The sequence below is a fragment of the Oncorhynchus tshawytscha genome, linkage group LG01 (assembly GCF_018296145.1).
Source record: "Oncorhynchus tshawytscha isolate Ot180627B linkage group LG01, Otsh_v2.0, whole genome shotgun sequence".
NCBI lineage: Eukaryota > Metazoa > Chordata > Actinopteri > Salmoniformes > Salmonidae > Oncorhynchus > Oncorhynchus tshawytscha.
Genome location: NC_056429.1, coordinates 48,863,136 through 48,875,822, shown reverse-complemented (window position 1 = coordinate 48,875,822; position 12,687 = coordinate 48,863,136). Strand labels below are relative to the sequence as shown.

At 42.4% G+C, this 12,687-nt stretch overlaps 1 protein-coding gene across 1 annotated transcript; it reads right to left on the bottom strand.

Annotated features, from left to right (window-relative positions):
* Positions 1–3,012: 3,012 nt before the first annotated feature.
* On the bottom strand, positions 3,013–11,567 carry LOC112252344 (rho GTPase-activating protein 22). The gene is made up of 7 exons (XM_024423481.2): positions 11,297–11,567; positions 10,470–10,680; positions 10,125–10,257; positions 9,955–10,028; positions 9,456–9,577; positions 5,023–6,196; positions 3,013–4,757 (listed from the first exon to the last, which is right to left on the bottom strand). Exons 1-7 carry the CDS (start codon positions 11,370–11,372, stop codon positions 4,577–4,579), a joined length of 1,971 nt encoding a protein of 656 aa, XP_024279249.1. The 5' UTR covers positions 11,373–11,567; the 3' UTR covers positions 3,013–4,576.
* Positions 11,568–12,687: the final 1,120 nt, after the last annotated feature.

Here is a 12,687-nt window from a genome sequence, read left to right as displayed (position 1 = left end):
GCCAAATACATTTAAACTCAGTTTTTCACAATTCCTGAAATGTAATCCTAGTAAAAAATACCCTGTTTTAGGTCAGTTAGGATCACCACTTTATTTTAAGAATGTCAGAATAATAATAGTATAGAGAATTATTTATTTCAGCTTTTATTTCTTTGATCGCATTCCCAGTGGGTCAGAAGTTTTACATACACTCAATTAGCATTTGATAGCATTGCTTTTAAATTGTTTAGCATGATCAAACGTTTCGGTAGCCTTCCACAAGCTTCCCATAATAAGTTGGGTGCATTTTGGCCCATTCCTCATGACAAAGCTGGTGTAACTGAGTCAGGTTTGTAGGCCTCCTTGCTCACGCACACTTTTTCAGTTCTGCCACAAATTTACTATAGGATTGAGGTCAGGGCTTATACCTTGACTTTGTTGTCCTTTAGCCATTTTGCCACAACTTTGGAAGTATGCTTGGGGTCATTGTCAATTTGGAAGCCCAAGCTTTAACCTCCTGACTGATGCTTTGAGATGTTGCTTTAATATATAATTTTCCTACCTCATGATGTTTTGTGAAGTGCACCAGTCCCTCCTGGAGCAAAGCACCCCCACAACAGGATGCTGCCACCCCCCATGCTTCATGGTTGGGATGGTGTTCTTCGACTTACAAGCCTCCCACTTTTTCCTCCAAACATAACGATGGTCATTATGGCCAAACAGTACTATTTTTGTTTCATCAGACCAGAGGACATTTCTCCAAAAAGTATGATCTTTGTCCCCGTGCAGTTCCAAACCGTAGTCTGGCATTTCATGGCAGTTTTGGAGCAGTGACTTCTTCTTTGCTGTGCGGCCTTTCAGGTTATGTTGCTATAGGACTCGTTTAAATGTGGATAGAGATGCATTTTTTCCTCCAGCATCTTCACAGGGTCTTTTGCTGTTGCTCTGGGATTGATTTGCACTTTTCGCACCAAAGTACGTTCATCTCTAGGAGACAGAACACGTCTCCTTCCTGAGCGGTATGATGGATGCGTGGTCCCATGGTGTTTATACTTGCGTACTATTGTTTGTACAGATAAACGTGGTACCTTCAGGCATTTGGAAATTGCTCCCAAGGATGAACCAGACCAGGTTTTGGCTGATTTCTTTTGATTTTCCCATGATGTCAAGCAAAGAGGCACTGAGTTTGAAGGTAGGCCTTGAAATACATCACAGTACATCTCCAATTGACTCAAATGATGTCAATTAGCCTATCAGAAGCTTCTAAAGCCATAACATAATTTTCTGGAATTTTCCAAGCTGTTTAAAGGCACAGTCAACTTAGTGTATGTAAACTTCTGACCCACTGGGATTGTGATACAGGGAATTATAATTAAAATAATCTGTCTGTAAACAATTGTTGGAAAATAACTTGTGTCATGCACAAAGTAGATGTCCTAACCGACTTGCCAAAACTATAGTTTGTTAACAAGAAATTTGTGGAGTGGTTGAAAAACTCCACTCCAACCTAAGTGTATGTAAACGTCCGACTTCAACTGTATATATCACTGTTCTGCAACATATGGTTAAACTATTGAGATATTTGTTGTGCTAGATCTAAGAGATAATGTTTACTTTTTAAATGTTGTTTTATATTCTGAATCTAGAAAAACATGCGAACAAAATTTTCCCTGGAGCATTATACAGTATGGTGCTATAAAATAAGTTAAAAGTAAGTTTAAATTACATATTTCTATAATCTATTGTTAGAATTAAACAATCAATACTTTTAAACACTTGTTGGACAATACATGTAAAAATGAAATGGTTTTTATGCTGTATGACGGGGTTGACAATCCAGTTAGTTGCATTTTATGATTTTGTTTTTGTTGAATTATGAGGTTTTTCCTTTACATGGTGGCTGATACTTTAAAGTTTTATTAGCCATATGTACAGGATACACATGGTATACACCATCCAATGAAATACTTAGGTTTTTTCTTTACAATGCAAACAACAAATAGAAATAATAAAAGATTAGAATACGAACATAAAGTAAATGGCTCAGTAGAATACAATACACATTTGAGCATAAGTATAAAACAGGATGGCACAATTTATATTCCAATATTTACATGTGTTATGGGGGGGGATCAAGTGTTTCAATTGTGAAGTATTTAGCAATCATATTAAGTCTGGTAGCAGTTGTGAAGTGTGTGTGTGTGTGTGTGTGTGTGTGTATATCTGTGTGGGTGTGTGCTGAAGTGCGGAGAGTCAGTGAAGGTGGTCAGTCCAGTTCAAGTGTTCAGCAGTCAGCAGATGGCTTGTAGATAGAAACTGTCTCTGAGCCTTTTGGTATTAGACATCATGCTCTGATACCATCTGCCCGACGGTAAGGGAGTGAACAGCTCGTGGCTGGGGTGTGTGGGGTCCTTGAGGATGATGCTGCAGGCCTTCCTCAGGCACCGTTTTGAGTAAATGTCCTGGATGGGTGGCAGCACGGTCCCAGTAATGTACTGGGCCGTCCTCACCACTCGCTGGAAAGCCTTGCAGTCGTGGACGGCGCAATTCCCATACGAGGCCTTGATGCAACCAGTCAGGACGGTATTTGAAAATATATATTTCAAATGTTGTTAATATTAAGAAAAATATTTGTGAAAAGAAATTTGAGATTGTCCCATCTCTTAACAATCCCTGAGTTCTGTTTTTAACCCCTTTATATTTCTCTCTAGAGTAGAGGCACTCAGTGTTTAGTTAGCTTAGTTAGCGTCAACTCCTCTCTACTGTGATGTCTCTGTTAGAGGACTTGGTTTTTATTAACTAACTCACCGATATGAGTTTCTGAATGACGTAACAGTCCATAGCATATGGTCTAAAAAAAATGTGCATTTTTTTTTTTTTTTTTTGGAAAATGTACCATTGTCGATGTTAGAAGACTGCTAGAGTTGTATGTAATGTATATTTAATTCAAAAGTACTATGTCTTTTCATTTCTCTATTTTTTGTAATATGATTTGTAGACTATAGAGTAGGTAATGAGTGGTTGATTTGTATGTTAGATGGATGTTCTCCAGGGGGTTGAAAAGGTTTGCTACTCGACATTTTTTCTTTTTTTGGATTAAAATGTATTTGATGGCTCCTCGCCGTTCAATCCCTATAGGCCCTGTTTATGTTTGGAACTGGACCCATTCCCTGGCTGTGGTCAGGCCTATCGCACACCAGAAACAAGGCTGCATTCAGGAGGGTACAACATTGTGGAACGTGCAAATAGATATGGGAGCATCTCAGTTCTTATTCATGGAATCAATATAGTACGTTTCACACTCTTGAACGCAACTCAGGTTTCGTGGTGTTTTCCACAAAGGCCGGTTATGTAAATGTTAGCCTTTTGATCTGGACAAGGTCTTACTACAGACCTACAGTAATGTACACACTGGAAATGGTCGGTCAATGTCAACCTTCAACTTCTGCAAATAAAGGGTTGAATTTGATTCTGTTTGAATTGTTTTTATTCTCAACGCATACTTCTTGTAAGGACATTAGTTTATAATGACAAATGCTCAGAGGCTTTCATTAGTCTAGTCAGTTTGAGCCTGTACAAAAGTCTGTACCTGATATCGCTATGATAAACAAGGCCTGTTTCTTAAATCAGAAACAAGTCAGCAAAATGTTCTGTAGTGTGGTGAAACCGTGGCGTGGTAAAAGTCGTCTATTTCAGAAGAGTATTCAAGTACGGGAATAGAGATACAGTACATCATCTCTCAGACCAGAATATTTAGAACACCTGAGAGGTTGTTTTTTTAACAGTACAGTGTTAGCTCAGTAAGTATCACATTTAACCATTTAGAGGTTCATCTTTAAAGAGATCAATAACAGTCTAGTACACACAAAGGTGGTTTCTCAGACAAAGATTAAGGCAGGGATTCAAACCTATCAGCAGGCGATCCGTGTTATAATGCGCTTGACATTTAAAGGTAATTTTCAATTTAGCCAAATAATGTAGGATTTACCATGAATGCTGTCTCCACAAATGCAGGAAAATGACCTTTAAGAGGTGCATAGCCAACAAAGCGCAATCGGACTGAATCCTGGCGTAAACCTAATCCTGAAATAAACTCAATGGGCCATCTCCATTGAAAGTGCTTCATAGTCCAGGACTAGGCTAAATCTGTTTCTGTGAAACTGGCCCACAGTTACCAAGAATGACGATGCATACAGAGTAATAGACAGCAGTAGACTTCAGATAAGAAAAACATAAAACCCCTTCTGTATCACAACAGTCTTGAGCAACCTCTGAATGAATACTCTATGGTCCGTTTTCATGGACACATAATTAAGCCTAGTCCTAAATACACAGGCGGAGAGACACTTAGGTTGTGTTCATTAGAGCACACAGTAGCAAAACATTTAGCAATGAACACAAAATATAGCATTTCTTGTTGAACAAGCTCAGATAGTACTTTCCTGTTTAATTCAAGACTTTCATTATTTTTCTGACATTTTTTCTGATTGTAGCAGAATTGAACTTGACCTGTGTTAGCTCCCATAGTGAATGCCTAGGCTTTAGCTCAATGGGCTGACACTGTCAGCTCAGGTCTAGCTGGTTTGTGTGCCAGTGGTCAGGTCTCCCAGAACTTTTTCTCTTTCTGCAGAAGAACATTCCAAGTCTCTGCATCCTGCCTTGCGCGTTTAGAGTTCCCCAGTCGGATCTCCAGCATGCGGAACCTCTTCTTCTCCTGGTTAAGATCCTCTTCTAAACGACCAGCCTGGAGACGAAGACCTGAATATGACTCCTCCAATCTGGGAAGAAAGAGAGCAGAGAGAGGGTTAGAGTACAGCAGACACACATGGATGTGTACACACACACATAAGTCCTCTGTAGTTCAGTTGGTAGAGCATCGCTAGTGGGTTTGTGGGTTTGATTCATGGGACCACCTAAATGTAAAATGTTTGCATGCATGACTAAGTCGCTTTGGATAAAAGTGTCTGCTAAATGACATTTATTATATTATGTGCACACATAACACAACATACTGTACCATTACAACAAGAAGGTAGTTTTTACTTGCGTATTTGTGTCTCATAGCTGAACCTCTGTCGCCTCAGCTCCTCCTTCAGATCTGTCACAAGGCTAAACAGACCCTCATTGACCTCTGACCTCAGACCTGTGATGTCATCTCCAGGGTCACCCTTGCTGCAGCCAGCGCTGCTCACACACAGCTCCAGAGCAGAGCTACTGGACCCTGGCACCGAGGACCCCGAGGACCCCGCCACAGAGTTCAGTGTGGTGCGATCAGTTTCTGTAGATTCAGCCAATGAGATCTCATAGGAGGTCCAGGGGGAGGGGCTTCCACCGGGCAAGCTCAGACTGCAGGAATTGATGGTAACGTTGTCATAGGTCGAGAGCCTGTTGGAATGGGAGGAGTTTTTGACAGAGATGGAGGTCTTTATATTGGGAAAGGAGGAGTCTATACTAGAACTGGAAGAGTCTATATGTAAAGGAGATGAGTCTTTTAGCAAGCTTCTTTGGGAGTGTGAAGAGTATTTTATCGACAAAGAGGACCCAGTATAGGAGTCTGGCAGAGAGTCTTTGTGTGTCTCTGTCAGGGAAAGCGAGGACTCTTTGAGTCGTTTGCCGGTCAAAGCGGTCCGTCGGTGACTGTGGAAGGGTGACAAGCCGTTCATCCACCAGTTGCCCCCGGTGACAGTCGACATGTCAACCGCTGACCCTCCTATCTTCCCCCTCACCCCTATTGACCCCGACCTGCCCTTCAAGGAGGACCTCCATGAAGACAGGCTTTTGGGCTGTTTACTGGGACCGAGCGCTGCACCACTACCACCCGAGAGCGTTCTTTCATTCTTTCCTTCACTCTTTCTCTCCATCTTTCCTTCTGTTCTTCCGTCACTCTTTCCCTCAGAATACCCCTCTTTTCTTCCCTGGGTGGTTGATCCAGGGTGGTCAGTTTTGAGAGAGGAGCCACTGGAGGTTGGGATGGGTTGAAGTGGTTCCTGACTTGGGGTGTTAGGGGTCTGTCCCAGGGAGGGATAGGGCTGGGTGGGGTTGGTGGGGCTCTGCTGTGAGAGCCACGCCACCATGCATTGGTGAATTGGGGGGGCCTGGGGATAGGGAGTTGGAGCAGGGGCAAATTGGTCCTCCCTGGGAGTCTCTGCCTCTCCCTGGTACAGACGAGAATGTTCACTGATCAGTATGGTCATCAGGTGCTGCACCTGGGAACTGCCTGCAGGGTAGAAAAAAGAAAATCGTTATTGATAGGATTTATACATAGCGTTTTTCCAGACTCTGAAAATGCTTTCTCCAGCCCAATGCTTCACATTTTCAACAAAAAAAAATGACAGGGTTGCCGATTAGCTGAGAAATAAATGACATATACTGGCTTTAAACTCTGGTTAAACAATTCCTCCTTTTCATTGACATTGTAAAAGAAAAGATAGAACTTAAATTTGGCTTCCTTTTATCATTTTACAAATCCCCACATGAAATGTTATGGTTAGTTTGCTCTGGTTAGGGATTATTGTCTTATTTCACTGTAGAGCCTCTATCCCTGCTCAATATACCTTATCCAACCCTTTAGTTCCACCTCCCACACATTCTAGAGACAATATCTCTCTCATCATCACGCAATGCCTAGGTTTACCTCCACTGTATCCACATCCTACCATACCTTTGTCTGTACATTATGCCTTGAATCTATTCTATCGCGCCCAGAAACCTGCTCATTTTACTCTCTGTTCTGGACATACTAGATGACCAGTTCTTATAGCCTTTAGCCGTACCCTTATCCTACTCTGTTCTTCTGGTGATGTAGAGGTTAATCCAGACCCTGCAGTGCCTAGCTCCCCTCCTATTCCCCAGGTGCTCTCATTTGTTGACCTCTGTAACCATAAAAGCATTGGTTTCATGCATGTTAACATTAGAAGCTTCCTCCCTAAGTTTGTTTTATTCACTGCTTTAGCACACTCTGCCAACCCGGATGTCCTAGCCATGTCTGAATCATGGCTTAGAAAGACCACCAAAAACCCTGACATTCCCATCCCTAACTATAACATTTTCCGACAAGATAGAACTGCCAAAGGGGGCGGTGTTGCAATTTACTGCAGATAAAGCCTCCAGAATTCTGTCTTACTATCCAGGTCTGTACCCAAACAATTCGAGCTTATACTTTTAAAAATCCACCTTTCCAGAAACAAGTCTCTCACCGTTGCTGCTTGCTATAGACCACCCTCTGCCCCCAGCTGTGCTCTGGACACCATATGTGAATCATCTATCTTTGCCACCCATCTAGCTCGTGCTGCTAGGTGACCTAAACTGGGACATGCACCCCGGCCATCCTACAATCTAAGCTTGATGCCCTCAATCTCACATAAATTATCAATGAACCTACCAGGTACAACCCCAAAGCTGTAAACACGGGCACCCTCATAGAAATCATCCTAACCAAACAAGATCTCTGTGATCACTGCCTCATTGCCTGCCTCTGAAATTTGCATCCTGCAGCACAAACTCAAAAAGGTTCTGGGACACTGTAAATCCATGGAGAATAAGAGCACCTCATCCCAGCTGCCCACTGCACTGAGGCTAGGAAACACTGTCACCACCAATAAATCCACTATAATTGAGAATTTCAATAAGTATTTTTCTACGGCTGGCCATGCTTTCCACCTGGCTACCCCTACCCCGGTCAACAGCCCTGCACTTCCCACAGCAACTTGCCCAAGCCTCCCCCATTTCTCCTTCACCCAAATCCAGATAGCTGATGTTCTGAAAGGGCTGCAAAATCTGGACCCCTACAAATCAGCCGGGCTAGACAATCTGGACCCTCTCTTTCTAAAATGATCTGCTGTTACCCCTATTACTAGCCTGTTCAACCTCCTTTCGTATGTCTGAGATTTCCAAAGATTGGAAAGCAGCCACGGTCATCCCCCTCTTTAAAGGGGGAGACACTGTAGACACAAACTGCTACAGAGCTACATCTATCCTACCCTGCCTTTCTAAGCTCTTCGAAAGCCAAGTTAACAAACAGATTACCGACCATTTCGAATCCCACCGTACCTTCTCCGCTATGCAATCTGGTTTTAAAGCAGGTCATGGGTGCACCTCAGCCATGATCAAGGTGTTAAACAATATCATAACCACCATCAATAAGAGACAATAGTGTGCAGCCGTATTCATCGTCCTGGTCAAGGCTTTCGACTCAACACATTCTTATCGGCAGACTCAATAGCCTTGGTTTCTCAAATGATTGCCTTGCCTGGTTCACAAACTACTTCTCTGATAGAGTTCAGGCTGTCAAATTGGAGGGCCTGTTGTCTGGACCTCTGGCAGTCTCTATGGGGGTGCCACAGGGGTCAATTCTCGGGCAGACTCCTATCTCTGTATACATCAATGATGTCCCTCTTGCTGCTGGTGATTCTCTGATCCACCTCTACGCAGAGGACATCATTCTGTATACTTCTGGCTATACTGTAAACTCTCCTTCCAGACTCACATTAAACATCTCCAATCCAAAATTAAATCTAGAATTGGCTTCCTATTTCGCAACAAAGCATCCTTCACTCATGCTGCCAACATATCCTCGTAAAACTGACCATCCTACCGATCCTCGACTTTGGCGATGTCATTTACAAAATAGCCTCCAACACTCTACTCAACAAACAAGTCTATCACAGTGCCAACCGTTTTGTCACCAAAGCTCCATATACTACCCACCACTGCGACCTGTATGCTCTCGTTGGCGGGCACTCGCTTCATACTCGTCGCCAAAACCACTGGCTCCAGGTCATCAACAAGTCTTTGCTAGGTAAAGCCCCGCCTTATCTTACTGGTCACCATAGCAGCACCCACCCGTTGCACACGCTCCAGCAGGTATATCTCACTGGTCAACCCCAAAGCCAATTTCTCCTTTGGCCGCCTTTCCTTCCAGTTCTCTGCTGCCAATGACTGGAACGAACTGCAAAAATCATTGAAGCTGGAGACACATATCTCCCTCACTAGCTTTAAGCACCAGCTGTCAGAGCAGGTCACAGATCACTGCACCTGTATATAGCCCATCTGTAAATAGCCCATCCAACTACCTCATCCCCATACTGTATTTTTTTAAAAACATTTATCCTTTGCACCCCAGTATCTCTACTTGCACAATCATCTTCTGCACATCTACTTTTCCAGTGTTTAATTGCTATATTATAATTACTTCACCACCATGGCCTATTTATTGCCTCCCTTATCTTACCTCATTTACACACAATGTATGTAGATTTTTTTTCCTACTGTATTATTGACTGTATGTTTGTTTATTCCATGTGTAACTTTGTGTTGTTGTATGTGTAGAACTGCTTTGCTTTATCTTGGCCGGGTCGCAGTTGTAAATGAGAACTTTTTCTCAACTAGCCTACCTGGTTAAATAAAGGTGAAATCAAAAAAATCTAAAATTAAAATAGCATGTGTGTCATTCGAGTGGAAAATGCATTGGTATCTACCCTCCATCATGGTTTGTGCATCCTCCATCTTGGGTCGGAGGATGTTGGGTCCGAACACAGTGGCCAGGTTCTGAACACTCATCTTGTTCTGACTGGAGTGAGACTGGACCTCATCTAGGAATCTATAGTGCAAATACACACCCACACAGGTTCGCACGCACAGATTTAGTATGAGAATTGACAGTGAGTCATGCTGTTTGCACCATCTGTGTGATCTGCCTTGTTCTGCTGCCTCAGCTGCCTTCTGATGTCATTAAACACCTATTTATAGTATTAGGTGATGTCATTAAAGATGTATATCTAGAATGATGATGTCATTGAAGATGTATTGATAGTAATCATAGAGATGGAAGCCAGACATGTATTAACATCAGTATCTATAGAGATTATGTCATTATGTATTAATAATATTTACAGAGATGGAGACTAGAGAGAGATACTGTAGGAGAGACTCTTCAATACTCAGTTCTCATAGATGACATAATTATAATCTGTTTACCTGCAGATGTATTTCAGGAGGTTGAAGTTGACCTGAGGAAGAGTCCTCACCTGCCTTCCCAGCTCAAAGATCCCCTTCAAAAGGACAAATGCCGGTATCATTATTCATTAGGGTTTGAATGAGAGCATTACTCCTTGTGGCGCGCGTATCACTCACACACACACACACACCTCCTCCTTGTCCTTGGTCAGTAGCTGAGCGGTGGAGAGGAACTCTGTGTATTTGTTGAAAGGCACCACAGGCTCCGGCAGCTCTCTGAGGTAAAGCTTCAGCAGGGATGCCACCGTGTGGACATCAGTGTTACTTTCAAATCAGGACAGGTCAGGGTGAGAGGTCAGTACAGTTCACGGTCATACATTGTGTTTTCCTCTTTACATGATAATGTTTAAATATTCTGTATCTGTAGATAATCTGTTAAACATCATTAAAACTGAGCCCATCTACCTGTCCGTGTTGTGTGTGGTGTTACATAATGTTGTGTTACCTGTTATTTGAAAGTAAAGTACTTCTCCTACCTGTCAAACAGTGGTTTCTCCCCACAGTCGAAGGCATCCTGCAGCTCTTGTACATGATTGGTCTGTCCAGGCATTCTAAACAGCCCCTCCTCTGTAAGGCCGTGCTGGTGTATAAAACACACACACTGGTGCACCAGCAGAGGCACCACAGTCTTGCTGCCACACCCACTCTCACACTGCATTGTCTCTTCCAGATGCTGCCCGAAGATACCTAGCGCAATGGCACCCAGATGCCAAGCACACACACAAACGCAGGCACTCACACACACAAGCACACACACACAAGCACACACTAAACTGGCTTACGTGTGTGTGTGAGACTCTTTCCAGCTTTATGTAAATCAACAATTCATACTTTGAGGTATTCTGAGATCTCTTTTGTTCGAGGCATGGTTAACATCAGGAAACGCTTCTTGTGAATAGCAAACTCAGATTTTGTGAGTGTTTTTTATAGGGCAAGGCAGCTCTAACCAACATCTCCAATTTTGTCTCATTGATTGGACTCCAGATTAGCTGACTCCTGACTCCAATGAACTTTTGGAGAAGTTATTAGCCTAAGGGTTCACATACTTTTTCCAATATACAATGTGAATGTTTAAATGATATATTCAATATAGTCACGAAAATACAACAATGTGTGTGTTATTAGTTTAAGCACACTATGTTTGTATTTTGTTGTGACTTAGATGAAAATCAGATAAAATTTGATGACTTATTTATGCAGAAATCCAGGTAATTCCAAAGGGTTTATATACTTTTCTTGCTACTGTGTGTGTCTGTGTGTATGAGAGAGTGTGTGTATGTCTGTGTGTGTGTGTAAGTGTTACCTCCTCCTAGCGGGGCCCATATGGCTCTTTGTATGGCTCTGACCCACTCCTCCATGTCTCTCTGAGAGTTAGCCATCAACAGGAAAGACTCGCTCAGACCTGAACGATCCTTCTTTCCACTGCCTCCTGCAAACAAACACACACATCAGTGGAGGCTCCTCAGGAGGAAAGGGAGGACCATCCAACTCGGTGAATTTCTGAAAAATAAAAATATTGAAACATTAAAAATGGTATACTTTTTTTTTAGATAAAATTATACTAAATATATTCACATCACCAAATAAGTTATTAAAACACACTGTTTTGCAATAAATGTCTACAGTAGCCTCAACAGCACCCTCTAGGGTAGCACCGTGGTGTAGCCGGAGGATAGCTATTTTATGTCCTCTGGGTACATTGATTTCAATACAAAACCTAGAAGGCTCATGGTTCTCACTCCCTTCCATAGATTACACAATTACTTTGACAACTTCCAGAGAACATCCTCCATGTTGTCCAACCAATCAAAGGATTAGGAGAATGAATCTTGTACTGGAAAGCATGAGCTACAGCTATCTAACACTGCAGTGCCTAAATTATGGTGAGTAGTTGACTCAAAGAGAGATAAAGAATAGTTGAACAGTTTTGGACATTTCAATTTCTTAAAAAATGAAGAAGCTTCAGAGACAGAGAGATCGATAATGTTTTGTATTTTTCCTCCCTTTTAGTTTACCTTAGAGAGAAATGCAGCTAATTTAGTCGACTTAACAACCTGACTCAAAAGGACAAGAATGCTATTTATGTTAGCTAGCTGGCTAAGGCAGTGCAACTCGTCCAAGTCAAGGTAAGCTGTCGGTTTTATTAATTTATTGCCACTGGGGCCCACCGGTGCAATTGCTAAACTGTAACGCGTTAGTTCTACACTGAACAACAATATAAACATGATGCAACAGTTTCAAAGATTTTACTGAGTTACAGTTCATAAAATAAAATCTGTCAAATAAAGAAATGAGGCCCTAATCTATGGATTTCACATGACTGGGAATACAGATATGCATCTGTCGGTCACAGATATCTTATACCAGTCAGTATCTGGTGTGACCAGCATTTGCCTAATGCATCGTAATACATCTCCTTCACATAGAGTTGATCAGGCTGTTCATTGTGGCCTGTAGAATGTTGTCCCACTCCTCTTCAATGGCTGTGCAAAGTTTGTGGATATTGGCGGGAACTGGATCACGCTGTCGTACACGTCGAGCCAGTGTATCCGAAACCTGCTCAATAGGTGACATGTCTGGTGAGTATGCAGGCCATGGAAAAACTGGGACTTTTTCAGTTTCCAGGACATGGGTACAGATCCTTGTGACATGGGGCCGTGCATTATCATGCTGAAACATGAGATGATGGTGGCG

Bases quoted from the DNA above. Each gene is read 5' to 3' on its own strand.
- LOC112252344 (XM_024423481.2), bottom strand. From the start codon at position 11,372: ATGGCTAACTCTCAGAGAGACATGGAGGAGTGGGTCAGAGCCATACAA. The intron at 10,681-11,296 runs GTAACACTTACA...CCATTGCGCTAG, and splicing joins ATGGGCCCCGCTAGGAGGAG to GTATCTTCGGGCAGCATCTG. The intron at 4,758-5,022 runs GTAAAAACTACC...CTTTCTTCCCAG, and splicing joins TATGAGACACAAATACGCAA to ATTGGAGGAGTCATATTCAG.